General features: G+C 38.7%; 1 protein-coding gene across 1 annotated transcript in view; it reads left to right on the forward strand.

The window, feature by feature from the left end:
- The window catches only part of CEMIP2 (cell migration inducing hyaluronidase 2), a 179,424-nt gene that overhangs the window by 85,392 nt on the left and 77,525 nt on the right, over positions 1–16,507 (forward strand). The window contains exons 7-12 of the mRNA XM_082265489.1: positions 1,760–1,929; positions 6,421–6,615; positions 8,387–8,592; positions 9,365–9,434; positions 12,751–12,879; positions 14,791–14,879. Coding sequence (XP_082121615.1) covers positions 1,760–1,929; positions 6,421–6,615; positions 8,387–8,592; positions 9,365–9,434; positions 12,751–12,879; positions 14,791–14,879 — 859 coding nt within the window. The remainder of the gene's footprint in view (positions 1–1,759; positions 1,930–6,420; positions 6,616–8,386; positions 8,593–9,364; positions 9,435–12,750; positions 12,880–14,790; positions 14,880–16,507) is intronic.

A 16,507-nucleotide genomic window follows, 5' to 3' on the forward strand; every position in this document is an offset into this window, starting at 1 on the left:
AAACTCATTAGTGCCCATCAGTGCAGTTTATCAGTACCCACCATGGCCGCCTCATCAGTGGCCATCAGAGCAGCATATTAGTGCCCATCAGTGCAGCCTATTGGCGCCCATCTGTGCAGCATATCGGTGCCCATCAGTTCAGCATATCAGTACTGCAGCCTTATGTCACTGGATTAGTAAGATTACTCCTTTCTTTTAGGATATTTGGACTTGTGTTTGCTGTCACTGATTGTAATCAAAGGATTATTTCACTTATTTGTATAATAAATAGGAAGTCTGGAGACATTATATAAATAAGTGAAATAATCAGTGGCAGCAAACACAAGTCCAAATATCTTATAAGATTGGAGTAATCTTACTAATCCAGTGACATATTGCGAGACACATATGAGGTGAGCAGGTCCAAAATATTATTGAAATCATATACAATTAAAAGTCTTAATTGTATATGATGCAATTCATTATAATTGCTCAAGGACAAGGATGTTTAAAGAAAGGCAGAGCATTGGGCTGCAGTGCCACACTTATTAGCATTGGCTGCCATCGGGCCAGTTGTATTAAGTGTGGTTGGTGGCCTGCAGTCTGTCCAAATGTAATGACCAGCCGGTATTATCATACCGGCAGGTAGCAGTGTGACCGCTTTATGGGGGTACCAGACTGATTAGCCTCCTGGACCCTGCCCTCCGGCCCAATTCGCCCCACAAGACTGGCACTATACTAAAAGTGTAGCCTAAGCCAATTTTGTGCGGAAGCCGGGAGAAGGCTGTTTTTTTTTGTGCAGGGTGCAGCTTTTTGCTGCCCCCCCCCTGCAAAGTGCCGCCCTAGGCCTAGGCCAAGATACAGCACTGAATGTACCTTCTGCAACACACCACTATCCTTTGCATTTCTGCTCGCATTTTTATATGTATCGAGGTACATTGCAGCCCATTAATTTCCAATGGGCTACCAATTGCAGTGCGCCGTAGCATGCGTCGACACAGGAAACCCTTTATCTGCGCTACCAGCATTGTGGCAGGAATGGCCTTTAAGTGTTCTTTTCTTTTAAAGAAAGGCCTATTTTTGTGCTTCGAAAATCCATTAAGAATAGGTTTTGTTGCCAGTTTGAAATCTGTAGTAACTGTGATTTCTGTTTAAAGAAAAATGTTCTGTGCCTTAGCATTTCAAAATCATTTACTCCATAAATCCCTTACTTACACTGCTGGTGTTCCAGTGATAATTTTTGGGCAAGAATTCACAAATAGAAATATTTGTTTTACGAAATTGCGCAAGTTGAAGCAAGCAAAATAATGTTGGAGAGGGGTTTATATAAACAGTCTTGTCTTTCTGATGTTAAAAAGAATGACGGTGACCCTGTATAAACCATACTTATTGAGGTTTCAATGGTTGGGGAACGAACAAAGCATTCCAATTTTGCTTTTGAATTGTAAATTGTGAATGTTTAAAAAAGTTTAAAAAGTAATTTAGTCTTTAGTTTTTCCTTGGAAAAATGTTAAACTGAAATCAGCTTAAATTGCAATTGATGAAAAGAAATAATGGCTGTTTTTATGCACAGAGAAGGGTTAATGCTGGAATAGCATCTATGCTCCAAAAGATATTATCAGGGATGCCTGTGTGGTGGCCCTACAAGGTGTTTTATGACCTCTGCCCTCTCAGCAAAATTTTTGTTCTGAACCGGTCATGTAAAAATGCACTACTAAGGTACTAATATGTGTATCTTTTTTTTTTTTTTCTGTTTATTTTTTGTTCTTTGACCTTTTAGAGACTCCTTTGTACTTCCATATGGGAGAAATCACAGATGGGCTGGATATGCGAGCGGAGGTGGGAGACCTTACGAGGAATATTGTAATACAAGGTGAAATGCAGAAGACTTGTTATGGAAATAACCAGTGTCAGTTTTTCAACTATGACACGTTTGGAGGGCATATTAAGGTTTGTAAACATCCTGTCATGGTCTTTGATATTGTGTACTTGCTTGGATCTTCATGTGCAGATTGGTAGAAATGGCTAAATATGACCATTAAGCCAGCCGTAGATGGTTCGAAATTCAGCAGGAACAGGCCAAACTTCGATCCATCTATGGGCAGGCTGGTTGTACAAAAGTTGATCTATTAATCAACTTCAGTACAACCAGCCTGTCCTTTAAAAAAACTATTGCTGCCGGCGATAGCCGCCATCATTATTCATTGTATGTATTCTGACTGTGGAAAAACCTCCCACTGTCAGAATACAATAGTGCAGCGGGACGTATCCCCCCATCAACACTGACTGTGTTGATGGGGGAAGCGATCAATTTTCTTTCTTTCAGTCTGTGGTTGAAGGAAAGAAAATCTCATAATGTTTGGCCAGGCTTATGCATTTAAAACAAACCATATACTTGGAAGAAACCGGTGTAAGCAGGTCACCAATTTATTGATGTGTAACCTTTTTAGCCTTTTAGTATTTCATTTCACAATAGCGTTTTGGCTAATAACCTGTTTGATGCCCAAATACCCCTTTCCAGCACCTTATTTCTGAAACCTGTTATAAAAGCACTGAACAATGTAATGACTTCTGATTGGGGCATAGTACTGACACTCATTTTTAAGTTTATTTCCAGTTGTATTATGGAAAATTTAGATGGTTGTATCGGCAAGGTTTTCATGTTAATAATACTAAAAGAAGGGTTACTTTTGCCCAGTACAAAGACCCTACAAAATATTTTTATGCAACATGTTCATTTTCTGTCGGGACAGAAAGCACAAAGAAAATTCTGTAGCTGCTGCTGGTTTCCTTCCAATGACACCACTATAATACTACTTTAACCACTTCTGGACCGGAGGGTTTCACCCCCTTAATAACCATTTTTTACGATACAGCACTGCGTTACTTTAACTGCGACGCTGTACCCAAATAAAATTGATGTCCTTTTTTCCCCACAAATAGAGTGGTTTTTGATCACCTCTGCAATTTTTTTTAATTTTTTTGCGCTATAAATAGAGCGACAATTCTGGGGAAAAAAAACAATATTTTTTACTTTCTGCTATATAACATTCGCAATAAAAAGAAAATTAAAAATCGAATTTTTTCAACATTTTAGGCCAATATGTATTCTGCTACATTTTTTGGTAAAAATCCCAAAAAGTGTATATTGATTGGTTTGCACAAAAGTTATCACTTCTACAAACTAGGGGAAAGATTTATGTCTTATTTATTTATTACTAGTAATGGTGGCAATCAGCGATTTTTAGCTAGACTGCGACATTGCGGAGGACAGATCGGACACCTAACTGACATTTTTGACACTTTTGGGGGGGACCAGTGACATTACTACAGTAATTAGTGCTAAAAATATGCACTGTTACTGTACTAATGACACTGGCAGGGAAGGGGCTAACACCAGGGGTGATCAAAGGGTTAAATGTGTCCTTGGGGGTGCTTTCTAACTGTGTGGGGGATGGGCTTGCTGCTTGAACACAGAGACCTGTGTTCCTAAATAAGAGGAACAGGATTCCTATGTTCATTACTATTAGAACAGCGGTCTGCGGTGTTTGCAAGGCAAACCGCTGCTCTATCTCCACGGGGATCGATCACGGGTGCCTGGCGGACATCGCAGCCACTGGACCCGCTGATTGGCTACCCCTGACCCCCCTTTTGCGGGACAGAGCCGACCTGCCGCTGTAAAACTACGGCGACTGGTCGGCAAGCAGTTAAAGCCTTCCTGACAATTTGGCTTAAAATTGTACCGTATCTGCATTGTCTCCTTTTTTTTGTAAAGTGCAGTGCAAATAAAAATCCTGTATAATAATCATAATATATCATTAAATTGAAACTAAATCTCCCATTGTTTATACAGTATATAGAGTGTGTTATTGGAGATATCACAGCCTGCAGTTATTGGGAGCTGCAGTCCGAGGTCCTTACGGGGATCAGGGCTATAAACTGTTATTTACCCCTTCATGCGAAGGCAAAACAAACCTTAATGCCTAAACACAGTTTTGCAACTTTGACATGTGTTTGGTAAAACTGTAGATTTCCTTTTACCTACTTATTGTATGCAGCTGAATTACACCTGTTTGTTTTTTTCAGGATAAATTATGGTTTTATTTGGTGGTAAATGCTATTTCCATACCTGACCACCAAAGAACAACACAACCACTCAAAATGAATTCTCCTGCTCATGATGATCACAGCAATACCATACATGTGTAATATGTTGGGGGTTTTTTTTTTTTTTTTTACCTTAGTAGGGCCTAGAAAAATAGTGCACACTTTTTTTTATGCTACCTGATCCTGACCTTTTAACCTTGACATTTGACTCTAAACTTGACCCTAATGCAAACTCTTACACTGACCTAGATCCAACCCTGATCTTTTTATTTTTTTTTTCAACCTTTTTTCTCTCCCCCTTCTTTGTTTACATTTTTCTTCTCCTAGCTAGGAAAAAAAAAATACAATGGGAAAGATTTGCTAATACTGGAGTACTCCGGATCTGGTGCAGTTGTACATTGTAGCCAATCTGCTTCTAACTTCAGCTTGTTCAATTTAGCTTTGGCAAAAAACATGGAAGCCAATTGGTTACTATGTAGAGCTGCACCATATTTTGCATGCTTCAGCTTTAGTAAATCCCTCCCTAGTGGATCTTTTCCTTCCTTCAGGAGGAGAAAACACACTGCTGGTGAGCTGATAGTGGGAGGCTATTGCAGTGATTGGGAACCGGGACTCCCAGTTTCCGATCATTGGTAGGAGATTCAGAGTTCCTGGTGAGAGCTTGGTCTCTGTGTGCGCACTCCCAGCACAGATACAGTAGTGCATATATATATATATATATATATATACGGCACCACGGATAAAAACCCACTTCTGTGAGGCCACATATATGCACACGCTCATTAGTAAGTTAATTGCATGTTTTCACAGAATGGCTATTAGCAGCTTTAGGGCTGGTAAATCACAAATACAGTATGGGGTGGTGTGTAGTTTGGTCCAACAAAAAAAATCAAAGGTTGCAGAGGGTCCAAACTTTGCAATAAAATATGCATGTGTTTTATTTGGAAACTACACTTTATGCATAATCTATATAAAAAAAAGGTGTACAATAAAACCTTTTTATTATGTGAAATGTTTTCTTTACTGCATGGATGAGTTGCTGCAGTTATATACACAGAACTGTAATCCATTACAGTATGATATAGTTCCTTTAGACCGAATATCTTGTTTTCCTAATGATAACTACATTTTGTACTGTGTAGGGAAGAGCAGAAGACTTTTTCAAATTCTGTATACTTTATTGACACTCTTTTTTTTTAAATATTTGATTCTCCTATTTCCTTCATGCTATTTACATTCCCTCCCTCTAGCTCTGTGGAAAATTGGTCACAGTGCTCTATTCTGTGCGCTGTATTATGCTAGGCACAGTGAGCAATGTGTGGGATGTCGTGGAAAGCAAGCAAAGGCCAAACACATCTTAGATACTTAAGTGGTGAATCTGAACTTGTAATAGAATATAATTTACAGACCAGTTCAGTGTGAAAAATATTGTCTGAGAAGGTAAACCCGGGTTATTTACTCAAGCCAGATCATTGTAATGTACTCCTCCTGTAAGTTTAGAACACAGAGATCCATATCACTAAATCTCAATCAACTTTAGGATAGAATAATTACCAAGAAAGCTCTTGCATTATGGTTATAAATTTATATTACAATTTGTACAGTTATTAGAAAAAATTGTCTATTTTATGGAAATGTGAAAATTATAATGATGCATGTATTAGTTGAATAAGTACAGATTCCAAAAACATATTACAGAACAAATTGGCAGATATTCCAAGTGCATGTTGGTGTATTTATTTTTAGATGCAAAATTACTTAAAAAAACATTAGCCAAACACAAATTTGAAAACTGCATTAATCACAGCAAGTGCAAACCATTTAGAATTCCAGCAGTTACCTCATAAGTCACAAAGTGTTTCTAATCTGTTAAGATATCCTTTCAATTTTAGAAAAATCTTTATATTTAAAACCAAGAATATATCTTTCTCAGGCATATTAAAGGAGCAGTAATCAAAGTACTGTAACCTTTCTACCAGTGCCCACTTTTCAGTGTATTATTTCAGTACCAGTGCCCACTTTTCAGTGTATTATTTCAGAAAACTAAAGTCTTGGTGCTCCAATTTACTGCAACTTACTGCTTCTCTGGGTGATTTTATTAACAATTTGGGAATAGAGTGCATAGAGGATGAGAAGTCTGCTCCTGACTTTGCACATGATGTTGCAAACAGGTGTAAAACCTTAGAGATGTGTGCAACAAAATGTTTTGCTCCCACAGGTCGGCCAGTTTGGGCTCATTTTTAGAAGGAAAGTTGTAAGAATATAACAAGCTTGTATTAAAACTGGATTTTACTGGAAGTTTCACAAATGTCTAACATATGCTTTATTTATTAGATTGTACAGAACTTTACTTCTGTCCATCTTTCCAACATTGAACTGAAAAACATGGGCCAGCAAATCATGGGAAGCTACCCTGTCCACTTTCACCTTTGTGGAGATGTTGATGGTTCCAACACTTATGTGGAAGGCTTGTCCATTCATCATAGTTTTTCCAGATGTGTCACAGTCCATGCAACCAATGGCCTATTGGTATGTAAAATATATCAGTAGTAGTGAAGTTTGTACTGTTATTCTTTCAAGGTATAAGTGCATCTGCTAAGGTGTTTTGCAATGAGGCTGCTATCTTTTTCTGCATTTTGCATTTTTTTTTTCTAAGAGATTATATAGAGATTTAGCCCCGGTTCACATACAGCATATGCGGTGCGGGAAATGCAGTAAATCCTGAGCGTTTCGCGCACCACATTGAAATTGCATTCTGTTCATGCGATCTGCCACCAGTGTCTGTTACATTAATGACACCCCAAAACAGACTGCAAAACGCAGTGCAATTTCAAGAATCAGATCCCATGGGTGTGAACACCCATGCGATCTAAATCCAGTGCAGCAAAAATACCTGCACCTCTTTTTGTGTGGTGCGGTGCGAATTGAGCCCATACAAAATGAATCGGCTTAAATCGCAGTGCAAAGAATTGCAGGTGATTTGAATAGGATTGCTGTGCGATTCCTTTCGGTATCACATGCTGTGTCCTGCACCGCACAAGTGTGAACCCAGGCTAAAGGTCCAGTTGTCTTCTCTCCAAGTCTGCTTTACAATATGGCTTCTTTACAGTCACGGCAACAAGGAGTGATCCCAAATATCCCGCATTTCATTGTGTTCTACTATAAAAAATAAACTTGTTTGTCTTTAAACCATTGACACTTCTGCTCCTACGTGCACTTTTTCTGCCTGGGTACAGCAAATTAATATAATACAGTATTATGTTAATTTATATTAATTTTGGCAACGCATATGCATTGATTTATGTTTGTGGTTCACTTCTAACACTTGTTGATTATTCTATTGGGTTTATAACCAATTTTTTTATTACTAATATTTTGTCACACACAGTTGTTTATCACCATTTATTTTTGGCTGAGCGCAACTATTATATTTTACTATATAATTTTTCATATATTAAGTTTTCACGTTGGAGCTCCCACAATATATATGTACACGTTATATACTAATTTCACTAATAATTAACTATTTATAAAATACACACTACGGTCCTTTACATGGGATTGGTGGTGCTTAATACCATTTTTTTCATTTAAGTGGCCACAATAAATTCTTATTCTGGCCAATGAAATGACTGAACGCCAAGTGCTTGACTAAACGTGCTGAGTTTGGCAAATACTCAGTGTGCATAGGGCCTAAGCCATGGTGGCTAAAGAAATGATGGGATCAGGAGTTAAATATGAATGCACTAAAGCCGCCTTTTTTTTTTTTTTTTTTTCAATAGTTTATTTATTTTTTGAAAATGTAGGTGCATTAAGTGTTGATCATAGGTGCCATGGAAAATGGTGACACATTGCTATGAAATTGTGCTTGATCTTAAACCTGAAAATTGATTGATTTTCTTGCCAGGTAATCATCTAATGGTGTTGACATTTGTTGGAACATATACGATCTTCTAGCTAAACTGTTTGGCAGTGAAGCCGGTATATTCCTTGCTAGAAGCAGGACAGTATCTTCAGTAATTTAAACCAGCATAGTAGGCCATACGGTTATGATATACATTGTGAAAACAATAGAGCTTGCACATTTTCTCTGCCAAAGTTGCTTCAGACATCTGTTTTAACTTTAAATGTATCTGTGGTTTCTGCATATACATGTTAGTACATTGTAATCTGATGTCACATTGTGTGCTGTTGTTAGAGGTGTAATTGTATTTTTTTAATGTATATAGTTTTTTTTAGTTTTCATTGCTTAAGCTCTTCATTAAATAGTGGTCTAATATATAATTTCTAATTTCTGCAGATAAAAGACACAATTGGCTATGACACACTGGGCCATTGTTTCTTCCTGGAAGATGGCATAGAACAAAGGAACACTCTGTTTCACAACCTCGGACTGGTTACTAAGCCAGGCACTTTATTACCAACAGACCGAAATAGCACTGTGTGTATAGCCATGAGGGATAAAGTATATGGGAACTACATCCCCAATCCAGCCACTGACTGCATGTAAGTATTTGGCAATAAAACTTGAGATTGATCTAAATAGTTTGTAGGGAAAACTATCTGCGTTACAGGTGGCCTAGATCCTGTGACTGGATAGAGAATACAAGAGCCTGCAAGAGAAGACTGGCAGTAAATAGGAACTATTTCTCTGGGAAAATGCCAACAATAAATATTTCTGATGAATCTAAAGTGTAAATGTGTATACAGAAAAGTAAAGCCACATACACACTGAGACAATCGGGTGAACGAATGGCCTGTTTTCCCCCGATGTTTTACAACAAGTTGGAACCAAGGATAGAAATAATGTATCAAAGTTCTCGTACAAAGGCTTTTCTTTTGTTATTTGTTTCTGATCATGCGCAGTCATTCGTATCTGATTTTTCTAGTGTGAAAATCGTATGTAAACAGTACAAATTGAATGAAAATTGTTCGTTCTGTTCCCATACAATAAAAATTTTGAAGTTTGTCCCTTTGGAAATTTTTGCTCGGAAGGTCAGAATCGGCTGTCAAAAATTGTGTACACACTATTAGAAATTTGTACGATCATTTCTCGGACAAAAATGTGTGCCCAATTTTCTTTTATTGTGTACAAGCTATAACCATGTTACAGTACACTAACAGTAATGTTTTAGAAATGAAATAAATGTGTAGTGTGCTATTTTTATTTATTTTTTTTTTCAAATTGGTTATGCTACTCTACACAGTGGATGATATCTGAAAAGGGGCTGTTAATGTCTTCTAATTGGCTGTTTTTTATGGTTTTGTGCCTTTTCAGGGCGGCATCCACATTTTGGATAGCAAATCCCAACAATAACCTCATTAACAATGCAGCAGCCGGCTCTCAGGTATGCTAAATGCATGGTTTTGCCTTTGCATTATTTGAATACTGTTTAGTTTAGTTACAGGCATTTGTATAAATGTTATTTCTTATGTACTCCAGTTTTTCATTGATGTTCTTTTACGCTAATGCTATCTAGAAACATTGAATTTCAAATCTATTTTTCAGCCATTTAGGCATTTCAGAGAATCTGTATTCCTAAATGCCCTCCCCACTTTGTGAGTCCGTATTTTTTTTGCTAGTGTCCTTAGGCAGTGGACCTCTTCTCACCTGTGAAGTTCTCCTATGCCTTAATAGTTTTCTTTCTTGTCCCTTTTTTTTTTTTTTTGGATTCTTCAACTCTTTGCTGCCTTTTACTAGACCAACAGAAGCAGTGCATCAGGATTGCTGTAACCTCAGTAATACCCTGAAGACCTTACCTGGACAGCAAAATTATGGCCTGTAATATTGCATCAGGCACTGAATCCTGCATGAGTGCTTGCCTTGGCACTGAATGCAGGGAGTTTGGTTAGCAGTAGGAGGCTATCCAGGTCCAGGGCTGTAGTCCATTCCTGTGGTTCCCAGACCTTTACACTGTTATAGTCAAAGTCTTGGCCCTTTAAAGGGACCAGCGATATGGAATGGTAAGGCTTGTCCTGTTCAGTCTCAATATTAATGCACAGTAAACAGTAGCTGGAAAAACAACAACGCCATCAGGCATATATCAAATGTGTCTCATAAACCAGCACTTAAAAATTTAATAGGTTTATCTTCCTAATAAATTAGACTCAATGTATTCTCACTAGATTTCTTGACCCCTAGTGATTGTGGGTCAAATACAGCTTCATTCCAAAAGCTCCCCCCGAAAAGCCTAATATAGTGTAGTATAAATTCATTGTGTTCATACAGTGCATCCAAAAAGTATTCACAGCGCTTCACTTTTTCCTCATTTTGTAATGTTGCAGCCTTATTCCAAAATGGATTAAATTCATTATTTTCCTCAAAATTCTAAGAGCAGTACCCTACATTGAGACTGTGAAAGGAGTTTGTTTGAAATCATTTCAAATTTATTGAAAATAAAAAAACAAAATAAATCACATGTACATAAGTATTTACAGCCTTTGCTCAATACTTTGTTGAAGCACCTTTGGCACCAATTAGAGCCTCAAGTCTTTTTGAGTATGTTGCTACAAGCTTGGCACCTCTATTTTTGGGCAGTTTCTCCTATTTTTCTTTGCAGGACTTCTCAAGCTCCATCAGGTTGGATGGGGAGCGTCGGTGCACAGACATTTTCAGATCCCTCTAGAGATGTTCAATCGGGTTCAAGTGTGGGCTCTGGCTGGGCCCCTCAAGGACATTGACAGAGTTGTCTGGTAGCCATTCCTTATCTTGGCTGTGTGCTTACGGTCATTTTCCTGTTGGGAGATGAACCTTCATCCCAGTCTGAGGTCCAGAACACTATGTATCAGATTTTCATCAAGGATGTCTCTGTACATTCCTGCATTCATCTTTCCCTCGATCCTGACTAGTATCCCAGTTCCTGCCACTGAAAAAACATCCCCATAGCATGATGCTGCCAACACCATGCTTCACTGTAGGGATGATACTGGCCAGGTGATGAGCAGTAACTGGTTTCCTCCAGACATGATGCTTGCCATTCAAGCCAAATAGTTCAATCTTTGTTTTATTAGACCAGAGAACTTTGTTTCTCATTGTCTGAGAGTCCTTCAGGTGCTTTTTGGCAAACTCCAGGCAGGCTGTCATGTACCTTTTTACTCTAGGAGTGGCTTCTGTCTGGCCACTCTACCATACAGGCCCGATTGTTGGAGTGCTACAGAGATGATTGTTCTTCTGGAAGGTTCTCCTCTGTCCACAGAGAAACACTGGAGCTCTGTCACAGTGACCATCAGGTTCTTGATCACCTCCCTGACTAAGGCCCTTCTCCCTCGATTGCCCAGTTTGGCCGAGCTGTAAATACGTATGTACATGTTTTTTGTTTTTTTTTGGTCATGCTTTTTGTTTAAATGCCACGACCCATCAAACATAAAGTACTTTGAGTATTGTTTTGTTTAAAAGTAGAATTTCATGTCTATACTTGCTTTTTCTGAGGGCGCTCTAGTTCAGGCTCATGATCTCTCCATTTGCTGGATTCAGTGAAAAGGAGACATCGCCAACAACGGCTGCAGAGCCTGGTCAATGATGTCCCTCATAGGCTTACTATGGGGCATCCATTGTCTGCTGTCTCTCCTCTACACTGAAGCTGATCATGTGACCAGACTGGAGCACCCTCAGAATAGACAAGTATAGACATCTGTCTTTTACGGGGTAGTTAGAACAGGCTTAGAATGGGGGTGGGAGCAAGTTTAAGTATAGTTAAAATGTGACTGGAATTCTCCTTTAAAACAATAAAACCTTACTCTATTATGAAGGGAAAATAGACAGTGAAGTTTCTTCCCTACATTACTTAAGTTCTATTTTACTTTTAATGCTAAATGATAAGTAATGCTCATTGTTTAGTGAAAAATGACATAAGCTCTGCCTAATGAAATTCCAAGAAGGCTTCAAACAATTGCCTTCCAGCAATCCTTTTACATAATTGTATTTGGAGCTGTTCATCCAACACAAAATGTGCAAAATTTGCTTCCTGTTCGTAATGTGATTGCTTTTTATCATGCTGAGGACAGCACAGGCAATTCAGTATGTAAAGAAATGAATAAAGAGGTTATTGTAGCGTCTTAGCTGTTGGATCTCATTTTTCATCCACAAGTGTCATAAAATTGGTTTGAGGATTAGTCTGACGAATGTTATTTGAAGAATTTGCTGCACTGTCGCCATACTGTAAATACCAGTGACTCTGAAATGCACTTTTATTTATTATCCCTTAAAAGGGGGCAATTAAGCAATTCTGAACCATTACCATTTCAGATTTAATGAGTCATAGTCAGTTTTTTTATTTAGTTGCCTCATTTTAACTGTGCTATTTGTATTTTTTTTCTAATTACTCAGGAGATATATATACAGTAGATAGAGTAGATTAGTAAGCATTGACCTTTTTTTATGACAAAAACATAATCTTATCTTATGTCAGTGAATCAAGATCAATCTTTTATGAGTTTAGTCTAAACTGAAAAAATAGACCTGGAAGGGTCACATGAAATGGCCTGGTGGGGCAGATTTGGGCCTTGTGTTTACCACCTGTGACTTAGAATATTAAAGTCCCAGTTATTTGTCCCAATGGCTTAGATAAATCTTTAACAGAAGACAGCTTGGGCTCCTATGTTAGTTTAGCTAAGTATATTAGATGGCATCTGCACATACTCAACACTGTTACTTTTTTATTAAAGGATGCTGGGATCTGGTTTATTTTTCACAAGTCTTCAACTGGTGAATCCCATGGGCTGTATCCAGATACCAAAGCTGAACTTACACCACTTGGCATATTCTACAACAACAGAGTTCATTCTAATTTTAAGGTAACTACAGTCCTACTATATGAGCAACTCCACATCTTACTACAAACGGTACACCATCCGTCTATAGCCCTTCAGCTAAGAATAAATCGCTTTTCTTTTTCAGCTCAAAAAGCTGGTTCTGTTTATTTTCTTCAGACCTTTCCCAGGTTAACAAGGGTACAAGATTAAGAACTTTCCACTAATTATGAACCGGATTCTTTTCTGACATATAAATTCAAAACCAGCACCTGGATATGTTGCACATGTGTTCCATGTGCAATTTCAGTCTCCTCTGAATTTTAAACATTGAGACTCCCCTCTTCCCCCACTGCCAGTGCTTTGACTTTTTAATAGAAAGTCAGTATTTGCAAATGGGGAACTACCGGGTTCAAAGGCTCCCAAGTTTGTGCTGTAGTGGAAGAAATTAACTTTTTATGTATTTATTTTTTCTCATTTTGTCAAGAGAAGTCCTTTAAAGATACCATGTCACTGTCGTAAGAAATTGCAGATAAAAGTACAGACAAATCACAAATATTTTAAATGCTTGCCCTGTTTATATATATATATATATATATATATATATATATATATATATATATATATATACATATATTTGCAAGGTGCCTTTACACGTGCAAGAAAATAGGAAGAGTCCATTCCCTATTACAGCCCCCTCCCTCCTTGCACTTCTCTTCTATGAGTGTCTAATTACTGTCAATGCAGGCCCAGCATCTCTGCCCCTCCCTTTACCTCCCTCATAACCTGCAGCTGGCAGGGGGATGAGCGAAGGGCAATACTGTAAAATTTCACAGCGCGCTCAGGCTGGCTGACATATCATCCAACATAGCCATGCCAGCATTCCTAGGCTTTTTGGCTGCCTACACAAGGGAGGCTTTTACAGGTAAATAACATGCCTAAAATATGTTAAATGGACATATGCCTATGGGAAGATTTTTTTTTTTTTTTTTGGGGAATTTCGTAATGAATGATCTGGCAACAGGTTCTCTTTAATCTAAAGACAGTCCTACTTGCAATTTGTACAAACCCCTGTTTAGCTTTGTGATGATTAGAAATTGAGCTGAAGTTCATATAGACTGGTACAGAACACTTCCTGAGAGTTTGCCAGTTGGCAAATGATGAGTAGTTAGATGGGGATCTAAAATCTAAAATAGTACTGTTTGAGCTGGTCTAAAATTGTCAAAAACACACAACAAAGAACTGAAAGTTGTTTGATAAAGGTGACCCCCTAAATTAAATAATTTAATGTTTTCTGATGCCAAGTACTGTTAAGTGGTTGTTACCCTTGATAAAAAACATCTTTGTGTGCCCACTGCTTACATGAAGGTAAACTGCACTGTGAATTTATTTTCTTTAAAAACACTTGGCTCTGCTGTGTTGTCCAGCTTGGGACTGCATGTCACATGATCGCTGTCAACTCCACAGTGATCACAGACCTGCAAATGGGTGTGTCCAGTGTCGTGGCATTACGTCAGAACCGTAAGTGATCTTGCTACTGAGCTTCTGTGTTTCCATTGCAATGAAACACAATCCGACTTGGCAACAAACGTTTCCCCCCCTCTTCCCCCTCCGAGAGCGGGGATTGGTAGGGCTGCGCACAGACTACAGAAGATACAGGTGTACTGGGCTCCTGCATCTTTGGCGTGATGACACGAGACGTAAACGGACCATGGTAGCCTGGATTGCCTACCGTGGTCCATTTACTTGTAGGAGGAGCAGGACAGACCGGGTCAGCCAGGTACATCTACTCACAATTTTAAGAGCGTGCAATTTTTTTATTTGACAAACTCCTGTTTTGTGAGTACATAAATCTCTAATTATGTATGACTTGTTTATCGGTCTTAAAATGTAATGCAGGGGGGCATATGGAAAACAAACTGGTTTTGCTGTAAACATAGGTTATTGCTTTTGCAGGCTGGTTTGTTTATTGACAAAGGTGTGAAGACCACACATGCAAGTGCTGAAGACCCTAGAGAGTATCTGTGTTTGGACAACAATGCAAGGTAAACTTAACAACAACTTTATTTTTCCAACAGCTAAGCAAGCTCTGTTCAGTATTACATTTTGATTTAACTAGCTAAATACAAACTACAAAGTAATAAAAATTACTTAGGACTATATATATATATATATGTATATGTATGTGTGTGTGTGTGTGTGTGTGTGTGTGTGTGTGTGTGTATATGTACAGTAACTCACAAAAGTGAGTACCCCCCTCTCATTTTTGTAAATATTTTATTATATCTTTTCATGTGATAAGACTGAAGAAATTACACGTTGCTACAATGTAAAGTATTGATTGTACAGTTTGTATAACAGTGTAAATTTGCTGTCCCCTCAAAATAACTCAACACACAGCAATTTTTGTCTATAGGGGTGGAGGTATGCCAGATGGCCGTTAGTAATTGGCAACAAAAGTGAGTAAACCCCCAAGTGAAAATGTCCAAATTGGGCCCAATTAGCCACTTTCCCTCCCCCGTGTCATGTGACTCGTTAGTATTACAAGGTCGCAGGTGTGTTAAATTTGATGTTATCGCTCTCACCAATACTGGTCACTGGAAGTTCAACATGGCACCTCATGGCATAAAACTCTGAGAATCTGAAAAAATAATTGTTGCTTTATATAAAGATGACCTAGGCTATAAGAAGATTGCCAAGACCCTGAAACTGAGCTGCAGCACGGTGGCCAAGACCATACAGCAGTTTAACAGGACAGGTTCCACTCAGAACAGGCCTCGCCATGGTCAACCAAATAAGTTGAGTGCACATGCTCAGCGTCATATTCAGAGGTTGTTTTTGAGAAATGGACGTATGAGTGCTGCCAGCATTGCTGCAGAGGTTGAAGGGGTGGGGGGTCAGCCTGTCAGTGCTCTGACCATATGCCGCACACTGCATCAAATTGGTCTGCATGGCTGTCATCCCAGAAGGAAGCCTCTTCTTGATGCACAAGAGAGCCTGCAAACCATTTGCTGAAGACAAGCAGACTAAGGACATGGATTACTGGAACCATGTCCTGTGGTCTGATGAGACCAAGATAAACTTATTTGGTTCAGATGGTGTCAAGCGTGTGTGGCGGCAACCAGGTGAGGAGTACAAAGACAAGTGTGTCTTGCTTACAGAATGAACCCAAAAAATGGTGGCCACACAAAGGATTGCCACTTTGGGCCCAATTTGGACATTTTAACTTAGGGGTGTACTCACTTTTGTTGCCAGCGGTTTAGACATTATTGGCTGTGTGAGGTATTTAGAGGGGACAGCAAATTTACACTGTTATACAAGCTGTACACTCACTACTTTACATTGTATCAAAGTGTCATTTCTTCAGTGTTGTCACATGAAACGATATATTATAGATAACATATCAAATGTTGAAAGTGAGACATTTTGAAATGTCGTGCCAAATATCTGGATTTCGGGAGAGCTACACATTCCAAAAAAGTTGGGACAGGTAGCAATAAGAGGCCGGAAATGTTAAATGTACATATAAAGAACAGCTGGAGGACCAATTTGCAACCTATTAGGTCAATTGGCAACATGATTGGGTAAAAGAGCCTCTCAGAGAGGCAGTGTCTCTCAGAAGTCAAGATGGGCAGAGGCCAGTCTCCCCCCGGAGGCCTTGGATCAGCTAGAT

Source organism: Pelophylax lessonae (genome assembly GCF_965119305.1).
Source record: "Pelophylax lessonae genome assembly, chromosome: 1".
Taxonomy (NCBI): domain Eukaryota; kingdom Metazoa; phylum Chordata; class Amphibia; order Anura; family Ranidae; genus Pelophylax; species Pelophylax lessonae.